The sequence below is a fragment of the Denticeps clupeoides genome, chromosome 3 (assembly GCF_900700375.1).
Source record: "Denticeps clupeoides chromosome 3, fDenClu1.1, whole genome shotgun sequence".
In the NCBI taxonomy this organism is placed as follows: domain Eukaryota; kingdom Metazoa; phylum Chordata; class Actinopteri; order Clupeiformes; family Denticipitidae; genus Denticeps; species Denticeps clupeoides.
Genome location: NC_041709.1, coordinates 15,663,111 through 15,682,844, shown reverse-complemented (window position 1 = coordinate 15,682,844; position 19,734 = coordinate 15,663,111). Strand labels below are relative to the sequence as shown.

At 43.5% G+C, this 19,734-nt stretch overlaps 2 protein-coding genes and 1 pseudogene across 5 annotated transcripts; all 3 read left to right on the top strand.

The window, feature by feature from the left end:
* Positions 1-5,753: 5,753 nt before the first annotated feature.
* On the top strand, positions 5,754-10,509 carry LOC114786227 (proteinase-activated receptor 2-like). Of its 4 annotated transcripts, XR_003749186.1 has the most exons (4): positions 5,758-5,898; positions 6,282-6,334; positions 7,401-7,506; positions 7,736-8,178. XR_003749186.1 is itself a non-coding variant. In XM_028973164.1 (3 exons), exon 3 carries the CDS (start codon positions 8,917-8,919, stop codon positions 9,952-9,954), a length of 1,038 nt encoding a protein of 345 aa, XP_028828997.1. In that variant the 5' UTR covers positions 5,758-5,898; positions 6,282-6,334; positions 8,867-8,916; the 3' UTR covers positions 9,955-10,509. The 4 variants fall into 4 exon arrangements, 2 of the variants coding, with proteins under 2 accessions (XP_028828996.1, XP_028828997.1); XR_003749185.1 differs by lacking the exon at positions 7,736-8,178 and having other exon boundaries at positions 7,401-7,727; XM_028973164.1 differs by lacking the exons at positions 7,401-7,506; positions 7,736-8,178 and adding an exon at positions 8,867-10,509.
* Positions 10,510-11,948: 1,439 nt separating this feature from the next.
* On the top strand, positions 11,949-12,067 carry LOC114787264 (uncharacterized; annotated as a pseudogene).
* Positions 12,068-16,785: 4,718 nt separating this feature from the next.
* Positions 16,786-18,934, top strand: f2rl1.2 (coagulation factor II (thrombin) receptor-like 1, tandem duplicate 2). Its single transcript, XM_028973572.1, has 2 exons — positions 16,786-17,052; positions 17,497-18,934. The coding sequence occupies exons 1-2, from the start codon at positions 16,986-16,988 to the stop codon at positions 18,576-18,578; spliced, it is 1,149 nt and encodes a 382-aa protein (XP_028829405.1). The 5' UTR covers positions 16,786-16,985; the 3' UTR covers positions 18,579-18,934.
* The last annotated feature ends 800 nt before the right edge of the window (positions 18,935-19,734 follow it).

Below are 19,734 nucleotides of genomic sequence, written 5' to 3'. Positions count from 1 at the left end.
ACCTGTGACTTTATGTGTTGTTCTTATATGTGAATGGTGCTGGTGGTAGTAGCCTAGTGGGTAACACACTCGCATATAAACCAGAAGACCCAGGATCAAACCGCACTTACTACCACTGTGTCCCTGAGCAAGACATTTAACCCTGAGTTAATTCAGGGGGACTGTCCCTGTAACTACTGATTGTAAGTCGCTCTGGATAAGGGCGTCTGTAAATATGGTGCTGTGATATTCACTTCTGAAATATAGTATATGGGCTGTGACTTAAGCTATAATGTTACATGGGGATTGAACAGAATTATACAGTGCAAGGGAGGTGAATTGCATACAGCTATAGCCATTCCAACAGGCTAGCCTGAGCCTCTTTGACACTGTGCGAGATCATAACCCTAGACAAACGTGCTTTGTAACTTCTACTTAAACTCCTCCCTTGTGTGATACACAGGTGACTCTGGTGGTGGGTCTTCTGAATTCTTGTTATAATAAAAGCAAGTTTAGTGGGAGAGTTACAGTCATGAAAGTAAAAAAAACACATTGAATGAGAAGGTGTGTCCAAACCTTTGGCCTGTACACATACTATATAAACTGAAGACTTAAAATGACGAAGTACCCATCATGAGATTATGTAGTCTATTAAAAAAACATTGTGAACAAAGAAAACGTTTCATATTTGAGGCTCTCCGAAGCTCTCTTGTCTCCTCACAACACTTTAATTCTGGAGAATTTAAATCTTGCTCCATGTGTAAACCACAGACAGGAAATAGTTATCTAGTGTTTTTTTATTATGTGAAACAGGCAGCAGAGAGCAGATGGAAGTGTGAATGAGGTTCACTGCAGGGTCCTGTGGTTCTCTCAGCAGTTCAGATGGGCAATGCTTCTTTTTTCCTGACCCCACTGGAGCCAGACTCTCTCAAATTCAAATTTTATTTTGTCATATACATAGTTATACACGGTATGATAGGCAGTGAAATGCTTTGGCGACTGCTACAGACTACAGGATTGCAAATATTGCAAGTATACAATGATTACCAATATGCAAATATTGCAAACATAACCAAATATTACACTTTTATGTCTTTAACATAAAATATGTGTAACAGCAAGGTATAAAGTAAAAAAAAGGAAAGCGTTTACTTTACTTTAGTTTACTTTACTTAGCAGATGCTTTTATCCAAAGCGACTTACAAGAGGAAGACACCATAGATTTTGCGTTTACAAAACTAAGAGCCCTGATAAGGCCTAACTTGTCAGAAAAAGAACATGCTCAGAAATTGTTAAGTGCTAGACGAAGAAAAAAATGTTTTTTATTTATTTTGTGCAGTGTGTGCATGTGCATGTGTAAGTGTTAGATTCGTCTGAAATACTTTTTGAACAAGTGGGTTTTCAACTGCTTCTTAAAGGTGGTGGTAGTCTCGGCTAGTCGAATGGAGCAGGGCAAGTTGTTCCACCAGCCAGGGACAACAACATAGTTGACTGGGATCGGAGACCCCGTGAAGAGGGAATTTTCAGTCTCATTTCGTTTGTCGATCTGAGAGGGCGTGCAGGAGTGTAGCTAGCTAGTAGTGTATTGATATAAGAGGGTGCACTTCCATTTACGGCCCTGTAGGCAAGCATCAAGGATTTAAACTCAATGCGAGCAGCTACCGGGAGCCAGTGGAGAGAGGTGAGAAGAGGCATTACATATTTTGGCTGATTGAAGATGAGGCTGCCACATTTTGGACCATCTGGAGTGGTTTTATGGTGACTGTAGAGGCTCCAGCCAGGAGAGAGTTACAATAGTCAAGTTTAGAGATGACCATTGCCTGGATGAGGAGCTGCATTGCATGTTGTGAAAGAAAAGGCCTAATCTTGCGAATGAACCTGCAGGATCTGGAGATCGCAGCAACGTGATAGTTCAGACTCCATGGGTGTTAACAGTAGCGAGCCAATTTGAATTGAGAGTTTTGCTGAGGGGAGTTCTTGGCCGTAAAGATCAGAATCTCAGTTTTGGATAGGTTCAGTTGGAGGTGTTGCTCAGACATCCATGCCGATATGTCCGAGAGACAGGCCGAGATTTTTGACGCAATGGTGGTATCTTCTGGTGGGAAAGACAAATAGAGCTGGGTGTCATCAGTGTAGGAGTGATAAGAGAAGCCATGTGATTGGATGATGTGACCAAGTGAGTGAGTGTATATTGAGAATAGAAGGGGGCCAAGGACAGAGCCTTGTGGAACCCCTGCCTTGTGGTTACCCTAGAGAGGACAAATGTCTCACCTCCCCATGATACCTTGAAAGACCTATCTTGAAGATAAGAGGTGAACCAATTTAGTATGGTTCCTGTAACTCCTAAATCTGAGAGTGTGGTGAGATTTCATGATTAACTGTGTGAAGGCAGCAGATAGATCAAGTAGGATAAGGACAGATGATCTGCGGACAGCTCTTGCAGCACGAAGGTCATCCATCATTGCTAGGAGGGAGGTTTTAGTTGAATGTCCTTTCCTGAAACTGGACTGAAAAGGGTCGAGAAAATCATGCTCGTGGAGAAATTAGGAAAGTTGAGCCAGGACAGCCCTTTCAAGAATTTTTGAAAGAAAAGGAAGGTTGGAGACTGGGCGGTGGCTATCCGATACAGACGGGTTGTATCGCCAAGACGGGTCCGAAACAATGACAGCCTGTTTAAAAGCAGTGGGAAACGTTCCTGTTGTGAGTGAAGAATTTAAGACATGTGTCAGACCAGATGTTATGGTGGGCTGTATGGATTGAAGGAGTTGTGAAGGGATGGGATCCAGGGAGCAGGTGGTGGGGTGACTAGACTGGAGAAGTTTAGATACGTCCAATTCAGAGAGCGGAGTGAAGGAAGACAGTGTTCTGGTTTCTTCAGAGGTAACAGTGGGATGAGGTCTGGGGTTAGGGGGTAAGAATCGTTTGCTAATCTCAGCCACCTTCTCTGTGAAGAGGCTAGCGAAGTCTTGCTAGAGGGGGGAGTGGTGGAGGATTTAGGAGGCAGTTAAAAGTAGAGAATAGTTTGCGAGAGTCTTTGCAGTTGCTTACCTTGTCCTGGAAGTAACTAGTTTTTGCTGTACTGACAACAGCAGAGAAGGATGTCAGGAGAGACTGATACTTTTAACTGGGCACTTGGATTTCTTCCACTGCCTTTCAGCTGCTCTAAGATGGGTCCTGTGGCGGCGAACCTCATCAGAGATCCACGGTGAGGGTGGAGTCTGCTTTGAGGTGAGAGGGCAGAGTCTCTCGAGGCAAGAGGTTAGTGTGGAGCAGAAGATGTCTGTGGCACAGGTAGGGTCCTGAATAGAGAGGATGTCTAGGGGGAAAGCTCAGAGGAAACAACAGAAGAGAGTCGAGTAAGGGAGAGGAACTAAGGAGATTGCGGCGAAATTGTGTTAAGTGTGAGGTGGGTGTGGTGCGTGCCAGGGGGGATAGTCTGATGCATAGGGGATAGTTTGTGCAAAAGTACTGGGGGTGATTGAGTCCAGAGTGATTGGAAGTGGAAGTGAAAGTTCTGGAGTGTATTGGAGTTCTATGAAGTGATGTTGAGAGCTCAAATAGCCTGCGGGAAGAAGCTCCTCCTCATTCTCTCTGTGTTGGACTTCAGGGAGCGGAAGCGCTTCCCTGATCGCAGCAGAGAGAAGAGTCCATTGTTGGGGTGGCTGAGGTCCTTCACGATCTTCCTGGCCCTGGTCCAGCACCGCTTGCTGTAGATTGATCGAAGGTCAGTGAGCTTGGTACAGATGATGCGTTCAGCTGATCGAACCACCCTCTGTAGGGCTCGCCTGTCCTGTTTGGTGCTGTTCCCGAACCAGGTTGAGACGTTTCCCGTCAGGATGCTCTCTATGGTGCAGGAGTAGAAGTTCCTGAGCACCTTGGAGGGCAGTCCAAAGTGGTAGAGACGCTGCTGGACCTTTTTCACCACAGTGTTGATGTGACAGGACTATGACAGGTCATGCGTGATGTTAACACTGAGGTATCGGAAGCTGTTCATTCTCTCCACTGGGCTCCTGCTTATGACAGGGGTCTGGTAGTTCCTTAGTTCCTCTCCTGCTTGGTAGTAAAAAAGTCCACTCTTAACTCCTTTGTCTTGCTGACATTCAAATGGAGATTGTTCCTCTGCCACCAGTTCTACAGATTTCCAATCTCATCCCGGTAGGCCGTTTCATCATTGTCCGAGATCAGGCCCTCTTGGTGGGTGTCATCAGCAAACCTGATGATGGTGGTGGAATTTGTAGTGGCTACACAGTCGTGGGTGTACAGAGAGTACAGCAGGGGGATCAAAACACAGCCCTGGGGGGCTCCAGTGCTGAGGGTGATGGAGGCTGAGACTTGTCCACCCATCCTTATTGCATGTGGTCTCCCAGTTAGGAAGTTGGAGATCCACTGACAGAGAGATGAGCTGAGTCCCAGGTGCTCCAGCTTGGTGGTGAGTGTGGAAGGAATTATTGTGTTAAATTCTGAACTATAGTCAATGAAAAGCATTTTAACATACTTTCCCTTCCGAGTGTCCAGGTGGATGAGTGCAGTATGGAGGAGATATGAGATGGTGTCATCTGTGGATCGGTTTGGACGGTACGCAAATTGTAGTGGGTCGAGTGTCCCCGGAAGAAAGCCCCACGTTATAGGTTGCGGTGCGAGATTTCAGAGCGTCGTGGATGGTTTTATCCACCCACGGCTTCTGATTGGGAAGCGTTCTGACCATTGTTTTCTGAACTGTATTGTCCGTTAGTTTCCCTATGAAGCTCACAACCGCTTCTGTATAGTCGTTGATGCTTCGGTAACTATTAAGAAACATGGTCCACTCTGCGTTATCCAGTGCGTCCTGAAGAGCGGCCACCGATTGGTCTGTCCAGCGTGCCACCTCCTTCTGAACCAGAACTTCCTGTTTTAGCCTTTGTTTGTATTTAGGCATGAGGAAGATGGCGGCGTGGTCGGATTTACCAAACAGTGGACGAGATTGTGCCCTGTAACCGTCCTTAACTGAAGTGTAGTTGTGGTCTAATGTCCTTTCACCCCGGGTGGGGCAGGTGACATGCTGGTGAAAATTTGGCACAATAAGCGCAGCGTCCCCGTGCCGTGTTTGGTGCTATGTGAGTGCCTCATGCAACTCGCATAGGGCAGTGTCCGTGTCCGTGTCTGCTTTCGGTGGAATGTAAGCGGCGCTGATGATGACCGATGGGAACTCCCAAGGAAGATAAAAAGGATGACATTTGATGGACAATAGTTCCAGGTTTGGTAAGCATGACCGTGAGAGAGGGACAACACTGGGTTCAACCATGTCAACAGCTGGGTTCAGCCATGTCTTGGTGAAGCAGAGGAGGTTGCAGGCCCGGATGTCTCTCTGGAACTTTACCCTGGCCCTGAGGTCATCGAGCTTGTTCTCCAGTGACTGGACGTTGGCCAGCAGGATGCTAGGCAGAGGTGTGCGGTGTGCATGGGCTCTCAGCCGGTTCCTGACGCCGGCTCGTTTCCCCCGGGGCCGCCGCTTCGTGTTGCATCCTCCTATGTCCTTCCTCAGGATCTCAGTCGGCCAGTTAAAATCTTTGAAATGTAAGTGCATTGTATACTAATAGAAACAAGTGTGTCTCTACTGTATTTAATGCACTCAATGGTGGTGGCTTTGCCGGTGAAGGGTTGTTAGAAATAAGTTTAAAAGACAAAAACAAAATAAACGGGGTCGGAGCAGTCGCCTCACTGGCACCATCTTGGTTCGTGCTCCCGTGTCGTGGGGGGGGCGGGGCCTGCGGCGTCCCGGAACTGCGTGGGGTGCAGGGGGGACTTCAGTAGGTCGTTCACGAAACACTTGACGCAGCTCCTAATTTCCACGGAGAGGAACGGTGGGAAGAACGATGTCGCTGCTGTGGACCTCGTGGGGAGTTCTGCTCCTCTCCTGTTTGTTTATTGGACACTCTCAGGGTAGGTTTTTAATCACATTTTTATACAAGAGCTCATTGGAATTCTCACTGTTAACCGGAAAGTTCTTTTTATGCAAACAGTTTGAGTAAATATCACTGTAAAAAATTGTTTTGTTGCATTATATAAACAGTATGAGTATATGAAGAGTGTTTGAGACAGTCATTGGGTGTACTCATATTTTATTTAATTAACTTAAAGTTTAAGCCACAATGCTGCCCTGTTGTAACTCGCTGAAAACTCCAGACAAGTCTTTGCTTGTCCGTTGGAGGATACAGAGAAATTTGTGCCATTTTCTTATCATTACAAAGCAATTTAAGGTCTGTGCACTTTGCACGCTCCTTGGACAATACATTTTCTGTCTACATATGTCTGTTTTTCTCAAGTTTAAAGGAATTTTGCTTGCTGTAACGAGGAAACCATTTTGTGGATGAACAAGGTGAGTTGTTTTCTCTATTCAAATACTACTAATTACATTTACATTTACATTTACAGCATTTATCAGACGCCCTTATCCAGAGCGACTTACAATCAGTATTTACAGGGACAGTCCCCCTGGAGCAACTCAGGGTTAAGTGTCTTGCTCAGGGACACAGTGGTAGGAAGTGGGATTCGAACCCGGGTCTTCTGGTTCATAGGCGAGTGTTTTACCCACTAGGCTACTACCACCCTATGTAATTAGAAACTGCTGGAACATCTGTAGTTTGAAACGTGCATTTGTGTGTAAATTATGAGGTCGTCTTAAGTGAACAGTGAGCATTTGATTCTTGCAGCATTGTGCTTTAAGAGTAGCTCTCTACTTGTGTGCTCTCTACATACAGTTTTGCAAAAGTAATGTAGAATTCAAATTATTTCAATGTAGGTTTGAAAAATGTCTGTGAAGATTCTCAGTCATCCAGGTGAATTTGTCTGAAAGTTGAGTCATGGCAACTTAAGGTAGAGACGTTTCATTCTGCAACCACAGAACTTTGTCAATCTGAGGGAAGTTGGCTTGTGCCCACAAATTTATCCTCCAGGACTATGTTTGAAAAAGTAAAAACACACTTTCAACATATGCCTTTTTTTGCACTGCTAGTTTTGTTTAAAGCCACATTAAAATGCTTTGGAAATGCAAGCACTGCTCTGCCATCTGAGAGAAGAGAGCACAGCTTTTTAAACATTACAGGCTAATACATGGAACTTATGCAAGAACTGAGCCCTTTCCTTGCTTGCATCAGGAATGTATGTGTACATTTAAGTCTCTCAATGCACTCCATAGCCATTTATCCCACTTTCACACCAGAAGGACAGAACTGTGGCTGCTCAAATTAAGTTTTGCTGTTTGTCATGTGAATTTTGGTGGGTTGAAATTACACTTTTCTTGTTGTAAAGGCATTGATGGTTCGTTCAATACACAAACTTGTTCTACCACCTTACTTGTGATATTTCTCTATATGGACAAATAAACTGATATAAGATATATTTCCTTTGTTCTACATTCAAGTGTGTTTTATACCTCTTTGCAGAGCACAGAGCCAACAGCCTTTAGATGCCTTTTCCTGGGTTGACTTCCAATTATTCTTGGAGATTACGCATCTATGTTCTTCAAGAGCAGTTCTGTGTTCTCCATTGGTACCATTCAAATATCAAATTGTGCAATATACCACCTACTGTCACAACATGAAAGACACCTATATATAAAACCACACAAAATGTCTCTAATATCTTGTTTACAGTGCCTTAAATAAAACCACACTGAATTATAAAAATCATAATATTAAATCATTCTATACATCTGATTGTAGACAAATTGCTGTCAACCTGAAAAATCTGTTTTGGTCTTGTTTCTTGCACTATGTAGAGTCTTACTGAGGGAGACTCCATGGACATCCCAGTGGGAATCCTCTGCTATGAGGAGCTTAGAAAAGTTGCAAGTTTGTTTTACCAACTCTGATCCTTACTGCATAGTTGTTCTTAAGGTCGATGTTTTTAATGCCTGCTTTGTTGTATGGCACACAAAGCATACAGTGTGTTTTTCTTTTGCACATGTAGTATATGCTGCTACAGGTCAGTGTTTTTTTTTTTTCAAGCTTAAAAATTGTTCATAAAGCAAACAAATCGTATTTGGATTGAAATTGTTTAATATTTCATTATACATCTTCTATTTTCTGCATTATAAAAATATACTGTACTAAAGTAATATCTGCAGAAAAAACATTAATCACTGTTATTTTGGATTTTCATTTGGTCTTTTGTACAGAGCATCATTGTTAACGTGTGTTTCAATAAAATAAATTAAAAGTGCTGCATTGTGTGGTAATTGACAAAATAATTTAATTGGGATTTTCTTATCCCAAATATTTGAATTTGTATTTTAATTAGACCAGGATTTTAAGTGTATTTGACTTATTATATTAAGTTCTGTCTATTGTACTTTTAAGTAGCCTCCAATTTTCTTTGCTGATTACTTAAAACATAAGTGTATATAACAAATGTTTTTAATTCTGACCATTGTACATTTAAGTTGACCATACTTCCATGTACTGTCAATATTTGAGGCAATCACTTGACGAAAATGGTTCGTACAACCAACTCATCTGGGTTTACAGTGGGAGGGTTGAGGTTGTAAAATGTTCACTGTGTTAACTTGTTATTTTCGCGCAAATGAGTAAAATACAGAGCTGGACAGGTGACGAAATGCATGTAAAAATGTAATTCCTGTGTTTGTGTGTGTTTTATGGAAAATCTCTTCTTAAAAACATTAATCGGTCACAGTGGGGAAAATAAAGAAAAACGGAATATAGAAATATCTACACATATGTGCTAGTTACTTGCATGCATCTATATTGATTTATAAAAACATTACTTTCTATTATTATTCTACTGTTTTATAGCCACTTGGTTCAACCTAATTGAAGTTGGACTGTAATGTTTTTTGCTCATGATGGTTACCATAATTCCACCTATTCATCTTCATGTTCTCCGTTTTTAGTGGAGTCGAGGGGATTATTTGGAGCCCGCAATAAAAAAACGGGGGAAGCTATGATCAACCTGGCAGCCACGGACCTGCTGAAAAGCAACCTGACCACCGTCTTCTTCCCCATCATCTACATCTTCACACTTGCCGTGGGCCTGCCAACAAACGCCATGGCCATTTGGGTGTTCCTCTTCAGGACCAAGAAGAAGCATCCGGCCGCCATCTACATGGCTAACCTGGCCCTGGCGGACTTGCTCTTTGTTATTTGGCTTCCGCTGAAGATCGCCTACCACCTCAACGGGAACAACTGGACTTACGGCGAGGCCATGTGCAAGGTTTTGGTGGGATTCTTCTATGGCAACATGTACTGCTCGGTCCTCTTCATCACTTGCCTGAGTGTTCAGAGGTATTGGGTGGTCGCTCACCCGTTGTCCCAGCAGAGGTGGAACAACCGCTTGTCCATTGTGGTCTCGGTTGCAGTTTGGGCTTTTGTCTGCGTCAGTACGACTCCTCTGTACCTTTATGATCAGACAGTGAAGTTGCAAGACCCCAACGTCACCTCCTGCCATGACGTCAACTTGATCCACAATGTCAAAGAGCCCTTTCAGGACGTCAAACACCCGTACTACTACTTCATGACCATGGCAGGTCTGGTGTGTTTTCTGCCCTCCGTTGTGATCATCGCAGCATATGTCCTGCTCCTCCGTGCCTTGTCCCGCTCAGTGGAGGACAGCAGTTCCGGCAAAAAACGTCGCAAGGTTGTGGTGCTCATCATAATAGTGCTGATCACTTTCCTGGTCTGTTTCATCCCCAGTAACATCATGCTGGTCGTCCACTATGCCCTTCTTAGCTTTGGGGCTGCAAACAGAGCCTACGGCTTCTACATCACCACACTCTGCCTGAGCAGCCTGAACAGCTGCCTGGATCCCATCATCTACTATTACGTGTCCGAGGAATTCCGGGAACACGTGAAGAACACACTGTTGTGCCGCAGCAACCGGACAGTCGAGAGAATGAGGATCCCCTTAAAGTACTCCAAGAAAAGAAACGAATACACGCCCAGCAGGAGTGTTTTGGAGTGTTTTGTTGCAGAGAGACGGTGAGACGCTGCTCTCGGAGGTGTGTCCAGGTATGAAATATACTGCTCTGTTCTTATTTCATACCTGGACACACCTCCGTCAGATGGCTGTGACTTTGGGGTGAGTGTGGGAGTCACATGAACTTTTTTTCTTTTCCTGACTGAACGATTGCAGCTTGTCTTCTTTAAGTTGTGCCATCTGGGACTAAAGAAGACATTTATTCAATCAACTGTGAGTTCATCTTTTAAGTATCTAAGTATCTTTTTTTTATTCATATATTGTTTTGCCTCATTGGACATGTCATGTCTGACATCTTTGTACTAGTTTTTCTGTCTTTTTTGTCGTTTTTGTGGAACCAATCCTTGGCACCATATATATACAGAGAGCAACTTGGCAGGCTAAATTTTATTAGCAGCTTTAGTATTATTATTTTTTTCAGTTTAAAACGTACCCTTGTTTCTACACCTTTGTTACTTTTTTTTTTTATTGGAGTGTATATACAACACTTTTTGTTTATTTACCAAAATTATCCCCAGGATTACCTTTGTGGAATTAAAAGTTTTTGCTGAAAAACGGTCACTTCCTGTGTGATTTCTGTCACGTGCCCCTTGGTGACGTGAGTCACCGTTTTGTAGGAGAGTGGAGACAAGATGTCATCACTCACAAGTGTGTCAGTGTGCAGGACCCACGCTTCTCAGTATCGCTAGAAACTCATTAACTATGTAGAGGCTTTATCCACATGCTTTAACCACACAACCTCCTGGAATTGTAATCTAAATGGCAATTAGTTATTAAAACGTTTAAGAATGTTTCCTTGCACGGTTCCCATGGTAACGGTACTGTGGAATCCCAAATGTTTTAAGGACAGGTTAAAACACAACAGCGAACATAACGAATCTTGGCAGGATAAGAACAACATTCCTCAACCCCACCATTCAGTCAGTTATTTATTTCCTCTATTGCATAGAAATCTTTAAGAGATTTCAGTGATTTGTCAGTGTGAGGCAGTCTCACCGGGCTCTTTTACAATGGTCTTTGTCTCCGTTCAGTCATTACAATGCCTCAGGCGGGGCAGCTCCCGTCCTCTCTGGTGCGTTCGCCTGTAACTACTTTAGTCCTGACCTGCCCAGTCCTCCCTCTATTTTCATTCCTCATGCTGTTCATCTTGTACACTTCAAACAGGCAGGATGTAGGCCGTGAATATTTCTCAGACAGCCAGGAGTCAGCTGGCACCAGCCAGGGGTGCCGTAAACAGTCAGCGGAGGGTCCGGGTCCTCCTCCCTGTGCGATGCAGGGAGAGAAGCTGGTCGCTCTGCCAGCAGGAACGTGCAGCAAGAGGGGCTGCATGTGCCCAGAAGGCACCAGCCAGGGGTGCCGCAGCCAGGGGTTCCGGGACCGCCTCCCTGTGCGGGGCAGGGAACAATGCAGGATGTGTCCAAAGGGGACGTACGGAGACAGGGCTATGCGGGACGACATCTGGGAGCCAGCCGTAGGGTCCAGGTACTCCAAGGGGAGGACACAGCAGGGAAGGAGCCCTGTGGTTGCCGCCCCTCTCCTCGCCTCCTCTGCTGATGGTACTGCTGGTGCTCAGAGGATGTAGCCCTTGGAGGGGGGGGCTCTGTCAGGATTGGCTGCAGCTGGAGACATCACCTGTGCCCAATCCAGACAGTGGACCTGGCAACTGTGGACCTGGCAACTGTTTGGTAGAGTTAAGTGTTGACTTCTGGCAATTGGCACATGCCTGCGGGCTAGTTTTCATTCTCCCCTTTATTTGCCCTGTTTTCGGCCATCTCGCCTTGTTGATTTGTGTATTATTTAATAAATCATTGTTTCCCAGAATGTCCTGTCTCTGCGCTTCCTTCCCTCGTCAGCTCGCCGACGTGACAGGCTCAAATGATATTTTAGAACGTATTTAGAACGTAGTTTTGTTTTTTTATTAGACTCAAAGCTTTTTTAGACTCAAAGCTTAACAACAACTGTTCAATTTTTACACTTTTTCCCTTTGGTCTTGCCCTATTGATTACGGCCATACTAGCCGAAGAACGGCCAATCTCATCTGATCTCGGAAGCTAAGAAGGGTTGGGCCTGGTTAGTACTTGGATGGGAGACTGCCTGGGAATACCAGACGCTGTAAGCTTTTTTTGAGGCTGTGGTGGCCTAGCGGTAAAGGAATAAGATAAGATAAACCTAATAAGATAAACCTTTATTAGTCCCACAAGTGGGAAAATGCATCGTCACGGCAGACAGTGGATAGAACAAAGGTAAGAGCAGCAAAAACGTAATAGGTATATGTAATTATCTACACATGTACAATGGAGTTCTCCATGACTACCAGTAACTCTCCAGTAACTACCATGATGTACTTGATGTGTGTGTTTTTGCGTGTCTGTGTGTGTTTGTTTGTTTGTTTGTGTGTGGCCACCTATGAGGTCTTTTTTTGTACAGTCTGACTCCATACCCTGTCCATACCCTGGATGTTCAGTGGTTGCAGTGGAGAATTTTTGTGCCTGCGGAAGTCTACCACCAGCTCCTTGGTTTTTCCTGTGTTGATGTGGAGGAGGTTCTGTTGGCTCCAGTCCACAAAGTCCTGTGTCAGTTCTGTGTACTCCCTGTCGTCCCCATCAGTGATGAGGCCGAAAATTGCAGAGTCATCAGAGAACTTCTGCAGGAAGCAGTTGGTGGAGTTGTAGGAGAAGTCTGCAGTGTAGATGGTGAAGAGGAACGACACCAGAACCGTTCCCTGCAGGGCCCCCATACTGCAAACTACTCTGACACACAGGCCTGAGGTTGCCAGTTCAAATCCCGATTTGCCAATGACTCACAGATAAGCACCGATCTCATCCTAAAGACTCACGATTTGCTTTTACGTCTGATCTTGTTATAAAGGCTCACAAATTATTTTTGTGGTCTTGGCTCACAGGACCTAAGCCTGTTCTCGCCTCACACGGAGTACTCTATTAAACAAACAAATGGGAAAGCGACACCCCTTTACTTGGATTAAATCAAGCAAATATGCAATTTTCCTATTTATTAACCTTCTAAATTCTCCTGGTTTCATTAAATGTTTAATAGGTGGAGTATTTTAGCTCACCGGGCTTATTGTCCTCAGATGAAAAGGAAGATCCCTGTTCGTGGTGCCAAATGTTGTGGAAATGAGAGGAACTGCAATGAAGAGAAGGTCAACTGATTTAATAGCTAAGTTTATTTAACGTGTGCACGTGGGACCTCGCAATGAGAACTCCAAAGTCTTGAATACAATGCACAAGCATTTATACCACTTTAGGTGATGTAAGGTCGGAAAACAGACCAGTTTGGGCAAAGGTGCCAGAATCTTCCTTATATCAGCTTGTGCGAAGCACAACACATTATGTTAGGAAAACATTTCCAGTCTTGTACGTCAACGAAGTCTGAATTGAGATACAGCTGTCTTCTAACTGTTCCGTGACTAAAGGTGAATGTTAGACCGTATATTTTTCCTTCACAACTGAATGTCCGGAAATGTTTAATGTGTTGAATTGTGTTGAAGGTCATTTATTTACTTTTTTTTTCAAATTAAATTAATTTTATTTCATTCTTGATTGCCCGGTAGTATTTGTATTTCTCCTTCATTTTGATAAAATGTCTTAGGTTTTCAAAACCACTAAATATCTGAAAAAACACTCTGATGCATGGACACATTTGTGGTTTATATTATTTTGTATATGTAATGATTTTTTACCGAAAATTCTGAAATGTGTGTACCACACTGATAATCGTCATGCTATGTTTCTTTTCAATACGTCTCCCCAGTTATGATTAATTGGGAATTACTTTGCTGATTACTGATCAGTTGGGAGATTTATCCCCAAGACTGTTGTGCCATATTGTTAAAACTTTCTCTCAGTCTTAAACATCTGGCCTTTTTTGAACTTTGGGAGGGACTCCGTTTGAGCACGATCATTTAACCGGGAACCTTCAAGGACACAATGCTGCAAGTGATTAAACAAAACAAAACACTGTTTTCATGTCAACCTTTTGTGGAGAAAATGAGAGATCCTTCTTCCAGAATTTTCAAGCCCAGGCATGGATGGTGACTAACGGTTGGTGACGTAGCACGTGTGTTATTTTCTTACGTCACATGCAGCTTCATTCAGAAAAGACTTCCAACGCAGAAACTATAACTACTTGTAATTTACGTTCATTTTGCTGTGCTGTGCTCATAAGTATTTTTATTAAATATTTATAAAAATAAACAATAATGGAAAAAATGTATTCTGTGTGTGTGTGTGTGTGTGTGTGTGTAAATATATATACAGTAGAGGTCAAAAGTTTGGACACACCTTCTCATTCAATGTGTTTTCTTTATTTTCATGACCATTTACATTGGTAGATTCTCACTGAAGGCATCAAAACTCCACGTGTTCATTCATAGTTATGTACTTAACAAAAAGTGGAGACCTGGCCTCCACAGTCAAAGGACCTGAACCCAATCGAGATGATTTGGGGTGAGCTGGACCGCAGTGTGAAGGCAAAGGGGCCAACAAGTGCTAAACACCTCTGGGAACTCCTTCAAGACTGTTGGAAAAGCATTTCAGGTGACGACCTCTTGAAGCTCATTGAGAGAATGCCAAGAATGTGCAAAGCAGGAATCAGAGCAAAGTGTGGCTATTTTGAAGAAACTAGAATGTAAAACATGTTTAAGTTATTTCACCTTTTTTTTAAGTACATAACTCCACATGTGTTCATTCATAGTTTTGATGCCTTCAGTGAGAATCTACCAATGTAAATGGTCATGAAAATAAAGAAAACACATTGAATGAGAAGGTGTGTCCAAATGTTTGGCCTGTACTGTATATACACATACATGCTACAGTCATGTGAGAAAATTAGGACACCCCATTAAATAATCAGCTCTTTATTAAAGTGAAGTGATTGTCACATGTGATACACAGCAGCACAGCACACGGTGCACACAGTGAAATTTGTCCTCTGCATTTAACCCATCACCCTGAGTGAGCAGTGGGCAGCCATGACAAGCGCCCGAGGAGCAGTGTGTGGGGACGGTGCTTTGCTCAGTGACACCTCAGTGGCACCTTGGCGGCTCGGGATTCGAACCGGCAACCTTCTGATTACGGGGCTGCTTCCTTAACCGCTAGGCCACCACTGGAAATATATCAATGTCCAATCATGTTTTTATGTATGTCTGGAAAAGAAAGTGACTTAATTAAACAATAATTTTTTTTAAAAAATGTACACATAAAAAAAAAGATATGAACCAAAATGTGTACACCCTACCCCCTAATAACTAGTGTTGCCCCCTTTGGCTGATATAACTTCGATGAGTCTCCTTAGGTAGCCTTTTACCAGTCTCTGACATCTATTAGAAGAAAGTTTGCCATCTCCTTAATGCAGCTGTGAGTTATTTGAGGGTTTTCTTGCATGTACAGCATGTTTCAAGTCACCCCACAGCATCTCAATGGGATTAAGATCAGGGCTTTGACTTGGTCATTCCAGAACTCTCCACTTCTTAGTTTTTAGCCAGTCCTTGGTGGATTTGCTGGTATGCTTTGGGTCATTGTCATGTTGCAGTATCCAGTTCTGCTTCAGCTTAAATTTTTTTGCAGATGGTTTCACATGTTCTTCAAGCACCCTCTGATACACAGGAGAATTCATGATGGATTCTATGATGGAGAGCTGGCCAGGTCCTGCTGCAGCAAAGCATCCCCAAACCAAGATACTGCCACCTCCATGCTTCACAGTTGGTATGAGGTTCTTTTCTTGGAAGGCTGTATTTGGTTTACGTCAAATGTGTCTTCTGTTCTGGTGTCCAAATATTTCAATTTTAGACTCATCTGTCCAAAGAACATTATTCCAGAAGTCATTGTTTTTCTCTACGCTAGCTCTGGCAAACTTGAGTCTGGCCTTAATGTTTGAAAGTCAAACTTGTGTAGTCTCCTTCTGATCATAGAGTCATGCACTTTCACATTGACAGTAGCTAGAGCCTGCTGTAGTTCCCATGATGACATTTTAAGATTTTTTATGACTTCTTTGATCATCTTACGGTCTGCTCTGGGGGTCGATTTGCTTGGACGGCCAGACCCGTGCATGGTGGCAGTTGTTTTGAATGTCCTCCACTTGTAAACGATTTTTCGAATGGCTGATGTGAAATTATTTTGAGATCTTTTTAAATCCCTTACCAGACTCATAAGAGGCACAATCGTCTTTCTGAGGGCATCAGACAGCTCTTTAGATCTCACCATGGTGCTCACTTCACTAATCTGAGGTTTAACAATGCTGGGTAACGATGTATTGATCATATGCACTTGACGTGATGCAGCTGTGTGGGATTTTAACCATTTTAAGTGGGATAATATGTGGGGGTGTCCTAATTTATTCCTCACCAGAAATTGCATTCTTTTTAAATTACATTTCACAGAAAGTTTTTAAAAGGCTTGAAATATATTTTTGGACAATTTTTAATTGTTTAGTTATATTATTTGGATCCCGAAATATCATTAAAATTGATATTAAATATCCATATGTCCAAATATATTTCAAAATATACAGGCTTCCAAAGGGTGTCCTAATTTTCTCACATGACTGTATATGTTAACTGAAGACTTAAAATGAGGAAGTACCCATCATGAGATTATGTAGTCAATTAAAAAACATTGTGAACAAAGAAAAACGTTTCATATTTGAGGCTCTCCGAAGCTGTGATGACAGAATTTCACTCTCTTGTCTCAACACTTTAATTCTGGATCATTTAAATCTGCAACCCCCCCCCCCCCCCCCCCCCCCCCCCCCCCATGTGGAAAATACGTTTTTTAAACGTGAGAAACGCAGCAGAGAGTAGGTAAAAACGTGAATGCGGTTCGCTGCGGAGTTTTCCCGACCCCACGGGAGCCTGACTCTCTCCTGCGCTCCCGTGTCGTGGAGGGGGCGGGGCCTGCGGCGCAGGTGAAACTCCGGCGTCCCGGAACTGCGTGGGGCGCAGGGTGGGGACCTCAGAAGGTCGTTCACGAAACGCTCGACGCAGCTCCTCATTTCCACGGAGAGGAACGGCGGGAAGAACGATGTCGCTGCGGGGGACCTCGTGGGGACTTCTGTTCCTCTCTTGTGTGGGTATTGGACATGCTCAGGGTAGGTTTTTAATCACGTTTTTGTTGTCTCCATTTAAGGTATTCAGGCGCTCGTTGGATTTCTGGAGGTTTGGGGTTGTAAAATGTTGACTGTTTAAACTTACTATTTTCGCGCAAATGAGTAAAATACAGAGCTGGACAGGTGACGAAATGCATGTAAAAATGTAATTCCTGTGTTTGTGTGTGTTTTATGGAAAATCTCTTCTTAAAAACATTAATCGGTCACAGTGGGGAAAATAAAGAAAAACAGAATATAGAAATATGTACACATATGTGCTAGTTACTTGCATGCATCTATATTGATTTATAAAAACATTACTTTCTATTATTATTCTACTGTTTTAAAGCCACTTGGTTCAACCTAATTGAAATTGGACTGTAATGTTTTTTGCTCATGATGGTTACCATAATTCCACCTATTCATCTTCATGTTCTTTGTTTTTAGTGGGGTCGAGGGGATTTTTTGGAACCACCGATGAAATTACGGGGGAAGCCACGGTCGACCAGGCGGCCAGAGACCTGCTGACAAGCAACCTGACCACCGTCTTCTTCCCCATCATCTACATCTTCACACTTGCCGTGGGCCTGCCAACAAATGCCATGGCCATTTGGGTGTTCCTCTTCAGGACCAAGAAGAAGCATCCGGCCGCCATCTACATGGCTAACCTGGCCCTGGCGGACTTGCTCTTTGTCATTTGGCTTCCGCTGAAGATCGCCTACCACCTCAACGGGAACAACTGGACTTACGGCGAGGCCATGTGCAAGGTTTTGGTGGGGTTCTTCTATGGCAACATGTACTGCTCGGTCCTCTTCATCACTTGCCTGAGTGTTCAGAGGTATTGGGTGGTCGCTCACCCGTTGTCCCAGCAGAGGAGGAACAACCGCTTGTCCATTGTGGTCTCGGTTGCAGTTTGGGCTTTTGTCTGCGTCAGTACGACTCCTCTGTACCTTTATGATCAGACAGTGAAGTTGCAAGACCCCAACGTCACCTCCTGCCATGACGTCAACTGGATCCACAATGTCAAAGAGCCCTTTCAGGACGTCAAACACCCGTACTACTACTTCATGACCATGGCAGGTCTGGTGTGTTTTCTGCCCTCCGTTGTGATCATCGCAGCATATGTCCTGCTCCTCCGTGCCTTGTCCCACTCAGTGGAGGACAGCAGTTCCGGCAAGAAACGTCGCAAGGTTGTGGTGCTCATCATAATAGTGCTGATCACTTTCCTGGTCTGTTTCATCCCCAGTAACATCATGCTGGTCATCCACTATGCCCTTCTTAGCTTTGGGGCTGCAAACAGAGCCTACGGCTTCTACATCACCACACTCTGCCTGAGCAGCCTGAACAGCTGCCTGGATCCCATCATCTACTATTACGTGTCCGAGGAATTCCGGGAACACGTGAAGAACACACTGTTGTGCCGCAGCAACCGGACAGTCGAGAGAATGAGGATCTCCTTCAACTCGCTCACGTACTCCAAGAAAACCAACACCTACACGTCCAGCAGGACGGAGACCAGCACTTGCTGATGTCCTGGAGTGTTTTGTTGCAGAGAGACCGTGAGACGGTGCATCTTTATCCTATGCTGCGCTGTTCTTATTTCATACCTGGACACACCTCCATCACAGATGGCTGTGACTTTGGGGTGAGTGTGGGAGTCACATGAACTTTTTTTCTTTTAATGACTGAACGATTGCAGCTTGTCATCTTTAAGTCGCAGTTGCCATCTTGGACTAAAAAAGACGTCTATTCAATCAACTGTGAGTTAAATTTGATGTTTCTGAGGTCATCTATTTTTTTTATAATTCATTTATTGGTTTGCCTCATTGGATATGTCATGTCTGACATCTTTGTACTAGTTTTTCTGTCTTTTTTTTTTTTTTTTTTGCTGTTTCTGTGGAACCAATCCTTGGCACCATATATATATATACAGAGAGCAACTTGGCAGGCTAAATTTTATTAGCAGCTTTAGTATTATTATTTTTTTCAGTTTAAAACGTACCCTTGATTCTACACCTTTTGTTACTTTTTTTTTTTTTTTTTTTATTGGAGTGTATATACAACACGGGGCACTAAAGAGATTTTGAACTTTTTGTTTATTTACCAAAATTATCCCCAGGATTACCTTTGTGGAATTAAAAGTTTTTGCTGAAAAATGTTTTATTGTCTAAACGGTCACTTCCTGTGTGATTTCTGTCACGTGCCCCTTGGTGACGTGAGTCACCGTTTTGTAGGAGAGTGGAGACAAGATGTCATCGCTCACAAATGTGTCAGTGTGCAGGACCCACGCTTCTCAGTATCGCTAGAAACTCACTAACTATGTAGAGGCTTTATCCACATGCTTTATGAACACAACCGCCTGGAATTGTAATCTAAATGGCAATTAGTTATTAAAACGTTTAAGAATGTTTCCTTGCACGGTTCCCATGGTAACGGTACTGTGGAATCCCAAATGTTTTAAGGACAGGTTAAAACACAACAGCGAACATAACGAATCTTGGCAGGATAAGAACCACATTCCTCAACCCCACCATTCAGGCAGTTATTTATTTCCTCTATTGCATAGAAATCTTTAAGAGATTTCAGTGATTTGTCAGTGTGAGGCAGTCTCACCGGGCTCTTTTACAATGGTCTTTGTCTCCGTTCAGTCATTACAATGCCTCAGGCGGGGCAGCTCCCGTCCTC